The 16,181-nt window shown below is 33.3% G+C and overlaps 1 protein-coding gene across 1 annotated transcript; it reads right to left on the bottom strand.

Annotated features, from left to right (window-relative positions):
- Nucleotides 1-12,154: 12,154 nt before the first annotated feature.
- Nucleotides 12,155-15,833, bottom strand: LOC7482128 (uncharacterized). Its single transcript, XM_002318817.3, has 4 exons — nucleotides 14,559-15,833; nucleotides 14,045-14,449; nucleotides 13,906-13,953; nucleotides 12,155-13,679 (listed from the first exon to the last, which is right to left on the bottom strand). Exons 1-4 carry the CDS (start codon nucleotides 15,646-15,648, stop codon nucleotides 12,238-12,240), a joined length of 2,985 nt encoding a protein of 994 aa, XP_002318853.2. The 5' UTR covers nucleotides 15,649-15,833; the 3' UTR covers nucleotides 12,155-12,237.
- Nucleotides 15,834-16,181: the final 348 nt, after the last annotated feature.

Raw genomic sequence — 16,181 nt, 5'->3', positions numbered from 1 at the left:
ATGAAACCTTTTTTAAAAATTATTTTCGAGGTCTCTTTTCTTTTTCTTTTGAATATATTATTACTGCATATGATTACAGCAGTGACCTTCAAGTAACATTCATGTACTAAATGATTCATTTACTTCATTTAAAGTTTCCAAGGCCCTACATGAGGGGTAGGATCAAGAAGCTCCACATAAATCCAAGTGAAGAAATGGCGCACCAATTGAATGATTCAGAGGAAGAGGTTGCTTGGATTGACAGAGAAATTCCCTGTGGTAATTTAACTCTGAGGTTCTGCTAATATATATATATATTCTCGTAATCGTAGGTGTTCAATCAGCTTACATATATTTCAATTAATTAATCCTTTAAGATCTTGAAATTAACAATTAGGTAAGCTTCCAGTGGTCCTGAGATTTGTAATACTCGAAATAGTGATTTCTAAAGAGTAAATCCAGAATCTTATCAGTTGAATTACATATATTTTTTTATTATATTTTATTTTTAACTAATGTTTTCTTCTCTTGTATCTGGAAATTTGGAAGTTTTGCATCATAGAATCGAAAGGGAATGCTCGCAACATTTGTAGTGGTTTTTGTCTTTAAACGATGCAACATTCTTTCTGGCTAATATTATAGGACACTGCCAACATTTTTCAAAATGAAAAATGTCTACATAATTACATTTGGTTAATATTTCATAATAAAAAAATAGTTATAAAAATATATAAATATATTTACTTAAAAAAATAGAAACGAAAAAAATAGAAGCGAAGATGAAACTAAAAATAATATGTTGTATTTTTAAAATAAAAAAATACAAGAACATATATTTTTTCTATTCGAAGATAGTAACTTGTTAGATTTAGGGTAAGGAAAGGAGACATCATAAGAAATAATCTATAAAACTTAATTAAGCTAAGATTTTTATTTAGATTTATTTATTTTGAATTCACTGGAAAGCTTCACAAGAATAACTGGATGAAATAAATTTACTTTGAAATTATCAACAAGGTGTTAAAACATAAATTACAAAACAGTCCTAAACTGGAGTTCCCATAGTACTATCACACAGTTAAAAGGACACTGTCATCATTTTACTAATAATTATACGCGTGGATGTTTGGATTGCCTAGTTACATGTTCCCACTAGGTCTAAGGTTTGGAGGCCGTGTCAAATAGATTGATACTGGGTTATTAGCAAATTAAATATTTTTTTAAAATATAAAAACATTATTTAGATTTTGTTAATGTATTTTTTTTTTCAAGAGATATTATAAATTTTAACTCTAATGTATATTGGGTGATATTTTTTAAGATATTAAAATAATGATATATTAAATATATCTATCCAGTGAGTTAATTTGTCAAATATATGATCTAGGTTATGAAACCGTAATAACTTCATAAAAAAATTAAAATAAATTATGAAATTCAATTTTAAAACAATCTAATGTTAAATGATGAAATTGAAAAAAAATATTCAATTAAAAAAAAATCAAAGTCAACCTAAGTTAAATGACCAAACTCATAAACTAGGTCAATGAGATTAAGATAATTCCATAGAAAGTGGATAAAAAAAATAACAAAACTTAATTCTCAATTAATTCAGTATTGAAGGATGAACTTGAAAAAAAAATCAATTAAAAAAAAAACATGAGTGAACCCGAGATAATCTATCAAATTCACGATTTGGATTATGAGACGAAGATAACTACATAAAAAATAAATTAAAAAAATTACAAAACCCAATTCAATTGGATCCAATATTAAATGTTAAAATCGAGAAAAAAATAAATTTATAAGACCATTTATAATATAAGGATAAAAATCACAAAATTTTATCTGAAATATTATTTGGAACGACACAATAGCCAAAAATTCTAATTTCACCCTGAAAAAAGCCTCAATGATAATTGAGGACACTTCATTATCCAGACCAAGTTCTTGACATAGAAATCAAGGTTTGTTCATCGTAGCAAACACATCATAGTAAGCCGATAGAATAGAAACATCATCAGATCATAGCCAATAAAAAAAAAACAACGTTGTTTATCTTAGGTAAGTTATATTAAGGGTGCTAATATCTTTTTTTTTACGCAACAAATCATTAACTTTGAATATCTAAAAAACCAATTAATATTTTTAATAATCATAAGAATATATATAGATGATAACTCCTAAACCAACTAAAAACCATTCCAAAATATGTCTGAAAAGGATCTCCACGACATATATAGAGCCCCATGAGGAGAGGAAGACAAATGTAATCCCATCACAGTATATTCTCCTCTCATTAATCGACATTTCTCAGGATTTCTTTCATGGATACACCCACTTCTTGTTGATCTGCACTGTTCTTGTTTCTAGCTATCATCCTGCATTATATCATAGTATTAATTGTTAGTCTCTTTGCCATTGAATGGTTGACACCTTTCTTGATTACACCTTTAATTTACTTATTTACACACTTTTTCCAGCTATCATCCTCCATTAGATCATAATATTGTTTGTCTTATAGCCGTTTGATTGGTTGACGACACCTTTCTTGATCGATCACACGTTTAACTTACTTGTTTGTACACTTAATTAATTATCTTGACTTGACAAATATTATCATTAACAAATCCTATGATAAAAGATAAGAGTTTAGAACCACAATTTGACACGTGGATTACAAATCCCATAGATTAATCTTTTGTCAATTTAACTTTAGTGTCTCCCATTTGCAATCGCTGTGTGGTTTTTTATTTATTTATTTATAATCTTTTGTCATTCTAACTTTAAAGAAATTTTAAACTATTCCATGAGTAACTATCAATACTTTGATCCCTCTTCTTCTTGAACTTGATTAAATCAAACATTTTACTCTACATTGACTGCGAGCAGCTTACTGATTAATTGATTAGCTGAATGGCACTTGTCATGAGGCATATAATTAATTGGATAGAAGTTTTCGAATATCTTGAGAGACAAATGGTTTGATTTGGCGAGATTAATGTCAAAATTAATTGAAGAACAAGTGCAAATGATTTTAGCCTAATCGATATTCAATAACTTAATACAATTCAAAGAAATTCACTTGAAGTGAAATATTACATTGCCAAAATATATAGATTTATTGGAAAAAATAATTTAAGTTAAGATGTTATAAATTTGAGTAATGACATAGATGCAAATCGAGTAATTCAAGATATTTCATGTTCTTTTATATTATAATATAGAGTAATTTTTAAAAGTATTTTTCATTTGAAAATGTATTAAAATTTATATTTTTTTAATTTTTTAACATCAGCATATCAAAAAAACACTAAACAATATCAATTTAATATATTTTCAAATTAAATATGCTTCTAAAATACACTAAAAAAAATAAAATCCACAATACTTGTAAACACTCTCTTCTAGTCGACAAAGACAATCAATTTATTTGCTCATTCACACACACACACGTATATATCCACGCAAACACAACTTTTTTAAAATTTATTTGAATTCGGTGAGGACAAACATTAATTGTTTTTATTATAAAACGTGTCATTATCAAGCTGAACAAGAATTAAGTGCTGAGAAAGGTGATACTTACAACAATGGTCACCCATAAAACAACATGAAAAACAACAAAACAACTGTTCGACGGTTTCCCCACTAATTATTTAATTATAAAAAAACAATAATCACACCCTTTTAATTAATCCAATCAACGCTTAAAAGTTTATCTTTACGATATCTCTATCAATTCCACTTAACTATGCCGTGGGCTATGCCCCCATTTAATTTTTCGTGCTTGCTGCTTGATTAAAAAATTAAATATATTTCTCGTGTAGTTTTTTTCACTTAAAGACAAGATTAAATTAATTATTTAAATAACAGTGCAAAATGAAGTTTGATTTTGTTAATCTAATGATAATATTTATATATAACCAACATTACTTGCAAGATTAGCTCTCACTTCTTGGCTCGTTCGAGTTGGCTGATTTAGAGCCATTAGGAGTTGATGATGACGAAAAGCATGATCAGATTGAGTTGGGATACATAGTTTCAGATCTTTGGAAATAATAATTAAGTGATGATTTACTTATGATCCTCCTCCATAATTACGTGCCAGCATGTCCATCACACAAATTAAAAATTATGATTAGTTTTCACATACACATAATCTTAATTATTTCTCCTATTTTCTTGTCGTTTCTTTTGGAATTTTAGTTTGGTAGTGAAATATGTGGAGATATTGTCGAGGGTAAACGACGAAATGAGATGAAAATAACTTATGTATACATGCATGTACTACCAAGTCTAGAAGAAACTAATGTAATTATAGAATTATTGTATTCTAAGATTTTTAATACATCCATGGTAAGGGTGAAAATAAAAAAAATTCCCACCGCGCGTTTCGGCAAAGTCCAAACAGCTGAAATTTTATCCGTTTGATGCCAAGCTCAAATCGGTAGGAATATCACCATGAAAGATTCATTTTTCATATATGGTGATGGTAAAAAAATAGTTTTTGTACTTGAATCCTACCCATTTGAGCTAAGTTCAAATCAATATATATATATATATACACACACACATACACACCATGTTAATTTAATTATGAGGGGTAGCTCAATTGGTCAAACATTTGATTTGCTCCTCAATAGTCACTAGTTCGAGTCCCCTCAGGGCCACTGGAGGCTTACATGGTCGTTAACTCCAAAGCTCATGGGATTAGTTAAAGTACGCGCAAGCTGGCCCGGACACCCACGATAATAATAAAAAATATATAATAAAATAAACTATGCTAATTTTATAGGCGCATCTATCTATAATTTATTCGTTTTGTTATCCGTTACTCTTCTGTTAATGGGCCTGCTTCAATGGGTTACAGGGCTTGCATGAAATGGCTAGGCACCAATTGTTTTAGTTGAAGCCTATATATTCAAGGCCCATCCTCATTCTGAATATTGTAGCATACAGATATAAATATATTATCTCCATGTTTTTTTTTTTCCGGGAGAGTAATAAAACACCATTTCATATAAATAATATATTGAATGATGTGCTTATTAGTTGTTAAATAACCTTATACCATATATTAAAAAAAAAAAACACCAACTACCTTATATCATATATATTACTTCGTATTTGATAAATATACGTATTAAGAGAAATAACTTTATATATTCTTAATCAATCATCATTATTATAAATTAAACTTAAATTATAAAATAAAGTTAGAAATTAGATTGGTTTTTACAAGATTTGTAGTATAATATTGTAAAAGTAATTATTATTATTATTATTATTATTATTATTATTATTATTATTATTATTATATTAAAATTTAAATATTTTGTTTTGGTATTTATTAAGTAACGTTTAGTTTATAAGTGAAGATTGGATAGTTAAGTTAAGAAATTTTTAAAAAGTAATAACAGTACTGGGCAAGGTAAATTCTATATCCAGAATTAACTAAAGGAAACCAAATCAAGTTTTTATCGGATTTAGTTTGACTTGGAACAAATCGAGTAAAAATCCAATCAAATCGAATTGAGTGATTATGATTATAATTGGATTCAATGAGTTTAATGAAATTGTCATTCCTAGATTTGGCTGGAATTTCTCATTACCAGGCCTTGGAGCTTGTGGGAGAGTTTGATCTGGTAACTTTTCTCATGCTTCTTTCATTCTGTTTATGATTCATGCACTCTTTTCTTCTTCTTCTTCTTCTTCTTCTTCTCCTCCTCTATTTTGGCCTTCGCTATTCACTGGTTGCTATTCTCTTATGCAAGCTGGTTAAAGCAATTAATAGTAGCAGACACAGCCCTAGCCCACGATGTTGGCCTATTGGGCTAGCAATTTCTGAAAAGACACGCCTAGCTATTAGACTCCAGGTTGATAATGGAACGGGTATGAAGTAGGTATCCAGTCTATTAAATTTGTAGGTGCTTTAATTGCCCTTTTTATTTTCATGTTCTGAATACCATATAAACTGAAATTAGATTAGTGGTATAGAATTTTATTGGGATATGGTGCTAAGAACTTTGCTATGAAATCAGAGCCGGATTCGATGGACTTGCCATAGCTTGATAGGATTTTCTATGAAGCATCAAGACTACAGCGAATAGGGTATAAAGTTTTCCACAGTAATCAGTCACAGGCATTACTCAGCTATTGTCTGGTGAAGTAAGGCCCTAGAAAATGAGCAGTGTATACGTCGTGAAAAAGGAAAAACGTTTTGCTCAATCAAGAATATAACTGAATACAGTTTCCCTAGGTGTCAGTTTTCTACCATAATTTTACTAGTGAAGATATAAATTTCTGCCTCCTTGTTTTGATCCAACATGACATTTTTTTTCCCCTCAACGAGACATTTTCATTTTGGTACTCAAGATCTCATATGGCCTCATTGACAATTGTTTGCACATTCTAAATTCCAGGATAGGTTTTCGCTCCTTTTGGTAGCAAAATCTCTCATTGCAGCCCAAATTTTGCTTTGCTCCTCGGTGAAGTGTTTCCAGTGGAAAATATGGAACTTTTGCTTGCAGGTTCTCACCCTATCGATCTCCATAAGATCTGAGCTGTGCAAGAGGGTGGAAGGCCTGGAAGACTAGTTGATATATATAATCAGAAAAATTCCTGAGCTTCAAGGAACTGTTTTAAAGTCTTTCAAGGAGGGCTCTCTTTTGGGGAAATTCCTTGTTGGGTTACTTTTATGTGGTACAGACAATTTCTCTGTCATTTAGAGCTTTAGGAGTAAATTATGTGATTGTTGCTGTGATATGTGTTCTCTCGCAGAGTATTTGACACCGCCGGCCGAAGGTATCCTTCCCCCGTGCTCTTCTCAACAATTTCAAGATGGGTTTCGCTTATGGCCTCTTTATTACACTTTTAAGCTTGCAAGTCAATTATGCCCTAGAAACCATTGGAGTTACTACTCTTTTGGTGACATTTTGGTTCTGTAAAGTTCATTTTGAGTCACAATACTAGTTAATTATGCTTTTAAGCTTCACTTGTTCTTGTTTTCACTATACATAACTTCCCCTTCAGTTTTGTTAGAGTGTAACTAGTTTATACCAACCTCTATAAAAAAAAATTATTCAATTCAAAAATTTAAATTATTTAAAATATAATTTATATTATTTTCTAATATTATCAAAGAATAGGTTGGCAGAACAGACCTGGCGGACGAAACAATATCAAAGAGTAGGTCGGCAGAACAGTTCTGGCGGGAGAAGGGCTTCCAGCAGCTGTAGGTCGGCTAGAAGAGGGCAGAATCCTTGCGGTGAGCAAGAAAGAGGAAGTGTCCTACAAGAGAAAGGAGATAGAAAGTTTGGAAATAAGAAGAGAGATATGCGTCAGAATACAAAAACATAGATGGGCAGAATTCTAAGTTCTGACTTGAGGAGTTCTGAGATTATGCAATGCTACTAAGTTATTTGGTGGCTCAGGCTCTTAATATACCATGTATCTCAGACATAAGAAACATCATTGTTGAATGCCTGCAACTAAAGATTGAACATCTCCTCATCTTCAGTGCAAGCTGATCTTCCAGAAATGCTGGAAAACTTGTGTAATATCGGGGGGTGGAGTTTGTGAGGGGGTGTCAATGGGCATTCACCTCAGCCCATGCCTCTGTTTCCTGGGCTCGGGCTTGTAGATTTAAGCTTATAGACACGCTTAACCATGCACTTCCCTCTCTCCTTAGGCATGGAGGTACCAAATTTGTTGAGAAAAGGTAATTAAAACTGAGGAAGGATTGTATATTGTAACGTAGAAGTCCTTTCAGCAATAAGGATTTATAACTGGATTTGGACTAATTAGAAGTAACCTCTCTTCTTATAAACAAATACGGACCCTTAATTTATCAATCAAATCTTTCAAAAAAAGATAGCAAAGTTTTTTATTTGGAGAGAGCGGAGTCCCATAAGACTAGTTTACAAAAGAAATGAGAGATGAAGTTCTAACAGAAGATGAGAGGAAAGTTCTTGCAATCCGAATATACATCTTATTTCTGTCTTGCTCTAGGGATGAACTGAGGATTGGAGGCTTGGTAAGCTAAGAAATTTTTTTTTAATCTAAATAAAAAAGCAAGATAAACACATCGCAAAAAGTTCTCATTTCAGGAATAAATAACTCGTGGGAGGGGCTTTACAATATTCTGTGTTTCCCAATCTAAAATTTCTCTACCACGATGCATAACCAGCCAAGCAATATGGAAGACCTTTTTTGTGGATTGCAGAACCCTCTCTATCGATTGGCAGCTGACACAGTTGCAAAGGGTAAAAAATTATGATGGCACACATTAAAAAGGGTTGACAATACACAAATGTATGGCTTCTTTTGGGCAGTGCCGCAGTGATTACCACAATGGAAACACAATGGCCCCACTTGCAGCACGATGGAGTTTCTTCTCGTATACGAAGCAACATGAGCGAGTAGAGATTCTCCCACCAAGGAAACTGAGATAATACATTTGTAACATGTATTAGATTGATATTTTTCAATTCTCAATTCTTTACATCTTATCGAAGGATTTTTGAAGAAATTGAACTTTTTTCTTTTAACGAACCAACTTGATGCTCTTATTGATTTTCTTGCGAGATATTCACGTATTCTCACTTATCCCACTTGGTGCTCCCATGATATTCCAAATTAGGTTTTCCTTGTTTGAAGTTGAATTTATTAGGGTTTGTTTGGGATAGAATGTGGTTTCTTTTGTGAAACTCACATAAAAAAACAAGAAAAACTTTCTTTTAATGGTAATTTTGTATGCATTAAATGGGTTATATATTAAAAAAATAGCAATCATAATTCACTAAATCTTTATTCCAAACACCCTCTTAAAAAATCATGGAGTTTAAGGTCATATGAAAAGAAATTAATTTTATAATGATCATGTTATAATTACTGAATACTGCATAAGAGAGAAGCAGATAGAAAGAGAAGAACGAAAACTAAGAGAGGAAATCAAAAATAATTTTTTTAATAGGAGAGAGGATTTTTTATAACTAATTGGTGGGATTATATATGATTTTCTCTTCTTCTTTTTTTCCTATCTCTATTATGCATTAAATATCTAATAATTATAGCTTACGGAATGGGATGATTCTAAGTAATCTTCCATATATAATATTCTATAAGTTTAATTTATACTAAGTTCTCTTGCCTGCGCGCTGCTGTAGATACAAATTTAAGATACAACAGACATACTTTAAAAAAGAAGTCGATGATGGTCAAACTCCATTGAACATGAAAAAATCTAAAAAAAATAGGCTAGCTGTGGGGAAATTCATTTACAGTGTCATTTATCCTAGGCCAATAATCTAATATTGAAAACTCTTGATGTGATTGTTTATCTAAATTTAGATTAAAATTAAATCGTATAGGAGTTGTTACGACGTGAGCCGATTGATTGGGTAAGTTCAAAACCAACTCAGACAACAAAGAAAAATGTGGGTTGGTCTAAAAACATATGATATTTTTTGTTGTTTTAATATTGAAATGACAACATATAGAATTATATATGTTCAATTCACCTAGGATAAATGCCAAATGTGTCACTCGAGTCATGAACAAGACCATAATGTGTTAACTTAGGCGACCAACTATCTCTCTCCTTTCTCTATCTTTATTTTTTCTTTGTTTGGGCCTTATTCGACCGTGGATTAAGAGGCTAAATTAAAATAAAAAATCTTAACACGGATGGGATGAGATTTGAGCCTTACTTAAAGAGTTATTATCAAATTACAGATTAAATCAAATGAGATTTGGATCCTAATTGAAGAGTTATTAGCAATTTAGAAATTAAAATTGAATGAGTTCAATGTGGTTCGGGGTTTAATTAAAGAGTTATTAGTGAATTGAATATAAAAAAAAAAACTAGAAAAAAAAAAAGATTAGTGCATATAAAGCATGTGCCAATGTGTGAAGAGAACTACCGACTTGGAGAGGCGTGTGTTGTATCATTCTACCTCCAAAATAGGTTTTATTTGGTGTTTCCAGGATCATCTCATCATTCTTATCATTCTCATCATCATCTCTAGATAGTGCGTTTAGCCTAAATCATCATGACATGATGCTGGTGATATTTTTTCTTCCGTCTCTTTTATTTTTTTTCTCTCCTCTTTGATTCCTTGTTTGATTTTTTATCCTTTACAACCTTTATGTTTCTTTTTTTATCAATTTCAATCCCTATATTTTAGCTTACCGTAATAATAGAACTTTTTGTAAAAATGATGTGTGAATCTACAGTGCAATCGAGTCTGAAGCTACAAAGAATGCAGTAGTGAATTGCCTAACTAAAGTTTTTGTCAAAAATGATGTATGAAAACGGGGCTGTATAAAATTTGTTACAATTGAAAAGTAGTCTAACTTCGAGACAGGTTCCTTATTTTCTAAGCTTCACGGCAAGGATTGGGTTTAGCTTTTTAGTTCTTTTTGGTCAGTAAATCACTTTCATTCAAAAAATAAAAAAAAAAACTTTGAAGAACAAAGAGGATCTTCATGCATGGCAAGAAGAGGGGAGAAACAATCTTCAATTAATTCATCTAAAACCAAAACATTTTATGTAAGTATCATATTTAGTTCTTACCCTCTCAAATATATATTTGGTCCGACGACAAATTAACATTTAACCTTTTACATAACTAGCATTAAAATTCTCTCCCGGTATGTTTTGTGTGACAACCTCTTTCATATATATATATATATATATATATATATATATATATATATATATATATATATATATATCAATTTTTAAAAAATAATAAAAATAAAAATCATCATAACATAAATCTAACATTTAAATTCCTTAGCTTTGAAACATGGGGACATCTTGTTTTCCATACTCATCTAACATTCTCATTAGACTTTATTTATCTGTTTAAGTTTCTGATTTGATATAATTTTTTACATCATATTAATTTTTATAATTAAATGATCATGATTTTAAATACTATCATTCTTATTTTCTTAATTAATTAAATTAAATAATTCCAGCACAAAATAATAATATATTTATAAAATTTCAAGCTCGAAAATATTTTCCTTAAAATTATATTAAAGAATTACACCTTGCAGTTTATATTTTAAAATTAAAATAATTCTTTTACACATGCTCTTCTAACCTACTAAAAATAATCATTTGGAGTGGTTTACTGGTCATTCCTAAATTCGTAGCCAAGAGTAAGATTCAAAGCTGAAGTTAAACTTACATTAAATGGAGGTTATATCCCTCTTTCCTTCTAATCCTAGCAACTAATTTCATTTCTTTGTCATTACAAGATATAGCTGGGGGATGGTTTTACCCTGTCAAAATTCTAGGGTTTAGGCCATACTAGTTTCAAAACAAAAAACTAATTTTATCTGCCAGGCAGAAAATTAAAAACTCTCTTAATCCACATTAGATATGTTTCAGAATATATTCATAACATCGAATTAATACTTTTTCATTATATTTTCCTGGTGGTGATTTTAATATATATTGATATAAAAAATATATATATAAAAAAAAATCAGAGTGAAAAAACGAGTTGCTTAACAGTAGCAAAAGCTCAATTAATCTGCTAAAACTATTTCAACCACTGTCATCTTTATATCAAGAACAGGACCTGACATGGAAGCTGAAAATGACTATTCCATCTTAAACCCTACAAGAAAAGCGTGGGAAGCCGATAACCAGGGGAAGAAATGTTAAAAATAGTAAACAATAATGGCGCTATCAATTGATCAGTTCTGCTTGTCAACATAGTAATCCATCACAAAACAGTCCTGCCATTTCTCAGAGATACCATATCTCGAGATATACCCCAAACTTACTTTCAAAAACTGAAAAACACTGTTACACACATCAGCTCTATCATCCCTGCTACCAAATTAAATTAAATTTCCCGAGAAAATAACCAAAAAAAACAAGAAGAGAGACCTGATTTGATAGATAAAAGCCTTAGCCAACTGCTGGAAAGCCCCCCCCCCCCCCCCCCCCCCCCCCCCCCCCCTGCAGTAGCCGCCATTTCCCCCCTTGAAATCTCTGAACCAACTTTAACCTCTCACATTCAATGCCTCAATTTTAAGGTATAAAAGTACATAGAAAAAAAAAATTGTATCGCAAAATGCCCCACCTTTTGAGGATGGGATTCTAACAAAATCCCACATAACATAATACCCATGAATTAAAAGAAAGATCAGGCTTATAAAAAATAATTTTTCTTTTTTTTTGGTGACATGAACAAACACATGTGACCCCTTACACATCTCAATCAATCAAGGTCAATATGGAACTCCAGATGAAGATGACTGCAAAGACGACTGCACCTGCAGCAAGTGGTGATAACAATCGGCGGCAGTAGGCCTCTGCTCTGGGTTCTGGTCTAAGCACCTATTTTGCAACTCTCTAAGTATTTTTGGCACCCCATTTGGACCTAACCCACAAGTCCTCACCAAGTGACCAACACCCCACACATCCACTTTCACACCATGCATCCCTCTTCCCATCTCTGGAGCGTGTCTACCACGCGCCTCCCCGATACCATGTACCGGGTTTAGCTGTGGTGCCCCGACAGCATCATCGAAGCCAGAAAGGAACCATTCGTTTTCACTGTCGCTTCTTCGCATCACTTTGTCCCAACTCAGGTCTCTATGCATGAAAGATAAGTCGTGTAATGCTACCAAAGCTTGGGTCACGTATTTCAGTGCCTCAACAAGTTGTTCGCAATTGTTTGGCTTGAATTTAAGCCCTCTTGGCTTGAAAACCAAAGCCAAATCTTTTTCTGATGATCTGTAGATGAATTCTGCATGTGGGATTCTATGGTCCAAACAGTCGTATATTTCTTTGACCGCTGCCCATTTTCTTCTGCTAGAGAACAATCTTGTCACTGTATTTGGCGTCATTTCCATGATGTTTCCATTACCCATATCTACTCTTTCAAAATCACTGAAAGCTAATTGCTTGTAAGTACCACCATTGTTGAAGTTGTTGAAGCAACGATCAGCTAGTAATGGCAATAATCCAGCAACTCTATAACATGGGACTAGAGCTTTCAGCCTCTCAACTGGTGAAGAAAGGTCTAAAGAGTAGAGATCAGTACGAATAATACGATCCTGTGATCTACATAATGCACAAAATGTCACCGAGTAGCCAACTGCGTAGTAGCCTAGAATGTAGGGGAGGTCCAAGTAAGTCCACAAAAGCTTCTCTATTATAGATGATGAGGGATCGACTTGACCTTCCCTTAATTGGTCGGTTTCTTCTCCTCTCCACAAACAAAAGTTTCTAACAAATCCAGTCACATTTGGCCACTCATCTTGCAATGTATCGACCATTGGTGAAGAGGGTTGTTTTCTAACAATAACAACCTCAACAGAACAAAACTTGGACACGATCCTATTGATGCAATCATCCCAAACGCCAATGAAAGAGTCTCTACTCGAGGAAGTAGCTCCACTTATACTAGGGTTAGTTCTGATAATTGAGCTTAAAATATCATAAGTAATACCTCTACAATCTAAGGGATCGTTGGATATTGTGAAGAAGAGTTCTTTGCCTTGTGGTAAGTCCCTGTACACGTCTCTTCGAAGTGGGAATCTTAGTTCTTCAGGAGGTGGCTCTTGCAAGTACCATGAAAGCTCAAACAAACTTGGAAGTGTTGTTGGTGGAACTCTAAGACACCCCACGTAGTATTCTGTTGGATCCTGAAATTCCCATGGAGGTACTGTCCAAAGAACAACATAATTGTATCCACCATGTAAGGTTGGTTATTACTCCACAAATTATCCATAACAAAGCAAATTAAAACTGCCCAAATTAAGAAGGTAGTTAATTTTTCTAATCACAGACCTTAAAGGCAGCTAGTAAGGACATGACATGTAAAGGGAATAGTGTATATTCATGTACATTGATGAATTTATGAGCCTTAGACCAAAAGAGACTGGACTTACATCTTATTGAGGGTTCAGTTAATGGAAGCTGAACTCTTTCAGTGAAACCTGGCATGTGAAAAATTGAAAACTGTGAGATATAGATTCCTAGACTGCCACTTTAGAAATAATGAACATAATAAAACAAAAATAAAGGTACCAGAAGGAGTAACAGAAGCTGAAGGAGAAGGCTTCCTTCTGCCAAAGACTTTAATTTGTTGTCCAGAAACAAATTTGTCAACAGAAAAACCTTTAAGAGCACCATCTTCAAATGCTTCCATGGTGCAAGCGACCATCGAATCATCAAAGAAAGTAAGTTCATCTGCGTTCAAAAAGCTTGATCCTTGAAGCCTAACTCTCCCTCTATGATGCTCTCCCTCTTCACCCCACAAACTCACCGATTCTTCCCATGTCATTCTTACTTTACCAATTCTACGTAGCTCCTTCGTAGATGAAGAAGAGCCTGCCGCAGCATCCACGGCAGTATCAAACCCTAGTAAACTCCCTCTTGTACCATGAAAGTAAGCTTCACCTCCACTTGTCAAAACCAGTTGTCTTGTCCTTCCTGCCAAAGATCATGTAAAGTTTCATTCTTTTGGAAAAAACAAGCACAAGTACTGCAAAAGATTGCAACTTTTTCGCTGATGAGTCATTGTTATAGAATGCATTTATACCTGAGAGTGAGAGATCATCCTCTTTGAAAGGAGGGGGTGGAGGGAGAGCTCTTGCAGCAGCAAGAGAGGTTCCCCTACTGCTATCATCACCAGAACCACTGAGTGAAGGTCCTCTGCTTTGAGTTCTCATTTTAGGACCCATAAATTGAGATAACTCCTCAAAAACTTCTTCATCAAACGAAGCAGGTAATCTATGTGCCTTTCTCTCATAAGGTGAAAGTCTAAAATAACTCTTCCCCATCTGTTCTCTCTTATCACCTCTTTCCCATTCATAAACCTTCCTAAACTCCCCAAGCATGTTATCCCATTTAGTACCTGCAGTTTTTGCATCTCTATGAACATCATGTCTATTCAAAAACTCTGCAACTTCTCTATCTTTATCGGCTCTAGTTTTCCCTCTTGTTGACTGGACTGCAATAGCTGTATCACCACTAGTGACTTGACCAGTAGTGGTTTCTGGCAGCTGTTCAACTCTTGAAGTCAAATCAGAACCACCTTGGTACTGGAACCTCCAAGCCCTGGCTAGCCATAACATCTCATTGGGTTTCCAAACTGGGCTCACATATTTTCCTTTCCTAAATTGATGTTGATGTGGTTCTCCTTCTGGCTTGCTTGTTTCTTGGGCAGAAGCTGCAGAAAGTGACGGGACAGGTGAGCGTAAAGGAGATGAGTTTGTGTCTGAAGAGGAAGCTTCTGCCGTTGTGCGAGGTTGTTTTTGTTGGGTAGGGTTTGTGATTAGCGATGGGGTTGCCTCGCTTGAGACAACAGTAGCCATTTGAGCTTGTGTTGGTGGTTGTTGTTGTTGAGATGCTGAAGGCAATAGTTTCCATTGTGCACTACTGTATCTTGCTCTCTTGGGGTTTACTGTCTCAAAATGTTGCTCAAATGGAGAGGAAGTTGCACCAATTGGTACAAAAAGAGGGGCAGGGATGAATGGAGCACCAGTAACTACAGCTGAAGTTGTCTGCTGATGATGTAGAGATCTTAGTTCTGTTGATTCCTCAATTGGGCCTTTCGGAGAAGGAGAAGTAGAAGAAGATAGTTGCTGTTGTTGTTGTTTCTTGGTTGTTTCTCCCTTGTTTTCACCCATTTTAGAATGGGCCCTAGAGACCTTAGCTAACGAGAGAGAAAGGAGGCTTTAGATCAAAACTAAAACAAGAAGAAGAAACACCAATTCCCGTTAAGACTAAACTTAGTTTCTAAATACATACACTTCTTCTCCACCATCTTTGTAACTCTCACAAAAAGGGTTTTTATGGTGCTTTTGGACTCGGATCCCTACCCTACATTTAAAGGGCTAGAGATTTTCCAGAGAAAAAAAAAAGAGAGAGAAAAGAGAAAAACCAGAAAAGGAGATGAAAATCATACTAAGCCAAAACAAAGTAAAAGTAACAGAAAAGGAAGAGATTGTGGAACTGCAATGAATAAGACCTTTCAGTTTATTAAACCATACATTTCAAAATTTGATGTTTTGATTTTGACAAGTAATTAAAGAAGCGTACACTAAGTATTTGGTTGGATGATTAGAGAGGGTCATGATTATTATCCTGTTTTTAATTTTTTTATTTTAAAAAAATTAATTTTTTTATTTTAAATTAATATTTTTAGATAATGTGCTGATAT

The sequence above is a fragment of the Populus trichocarpa genome, chromosome 12, assembly GCF_000002775.5.
Source record: "Populus trichocarpa isolate Nisqually-1 chromosome 12, P.trichocarpa_v4.1, whole genome shotgun sequence".
Taxonomy (NCBI): domain Eukaryota; kingdom Viridiplantae; phylum Streptophyta; class Magnoliopsida; order Malpighiales; family Salicaceae; genus Populus; species Populus trichocarpa.
The sequence above is the reverse complement of the archived record's forward strand: the minus strand, read 5'-3'. Positions and strand labels throughout refer to the sequence as shown.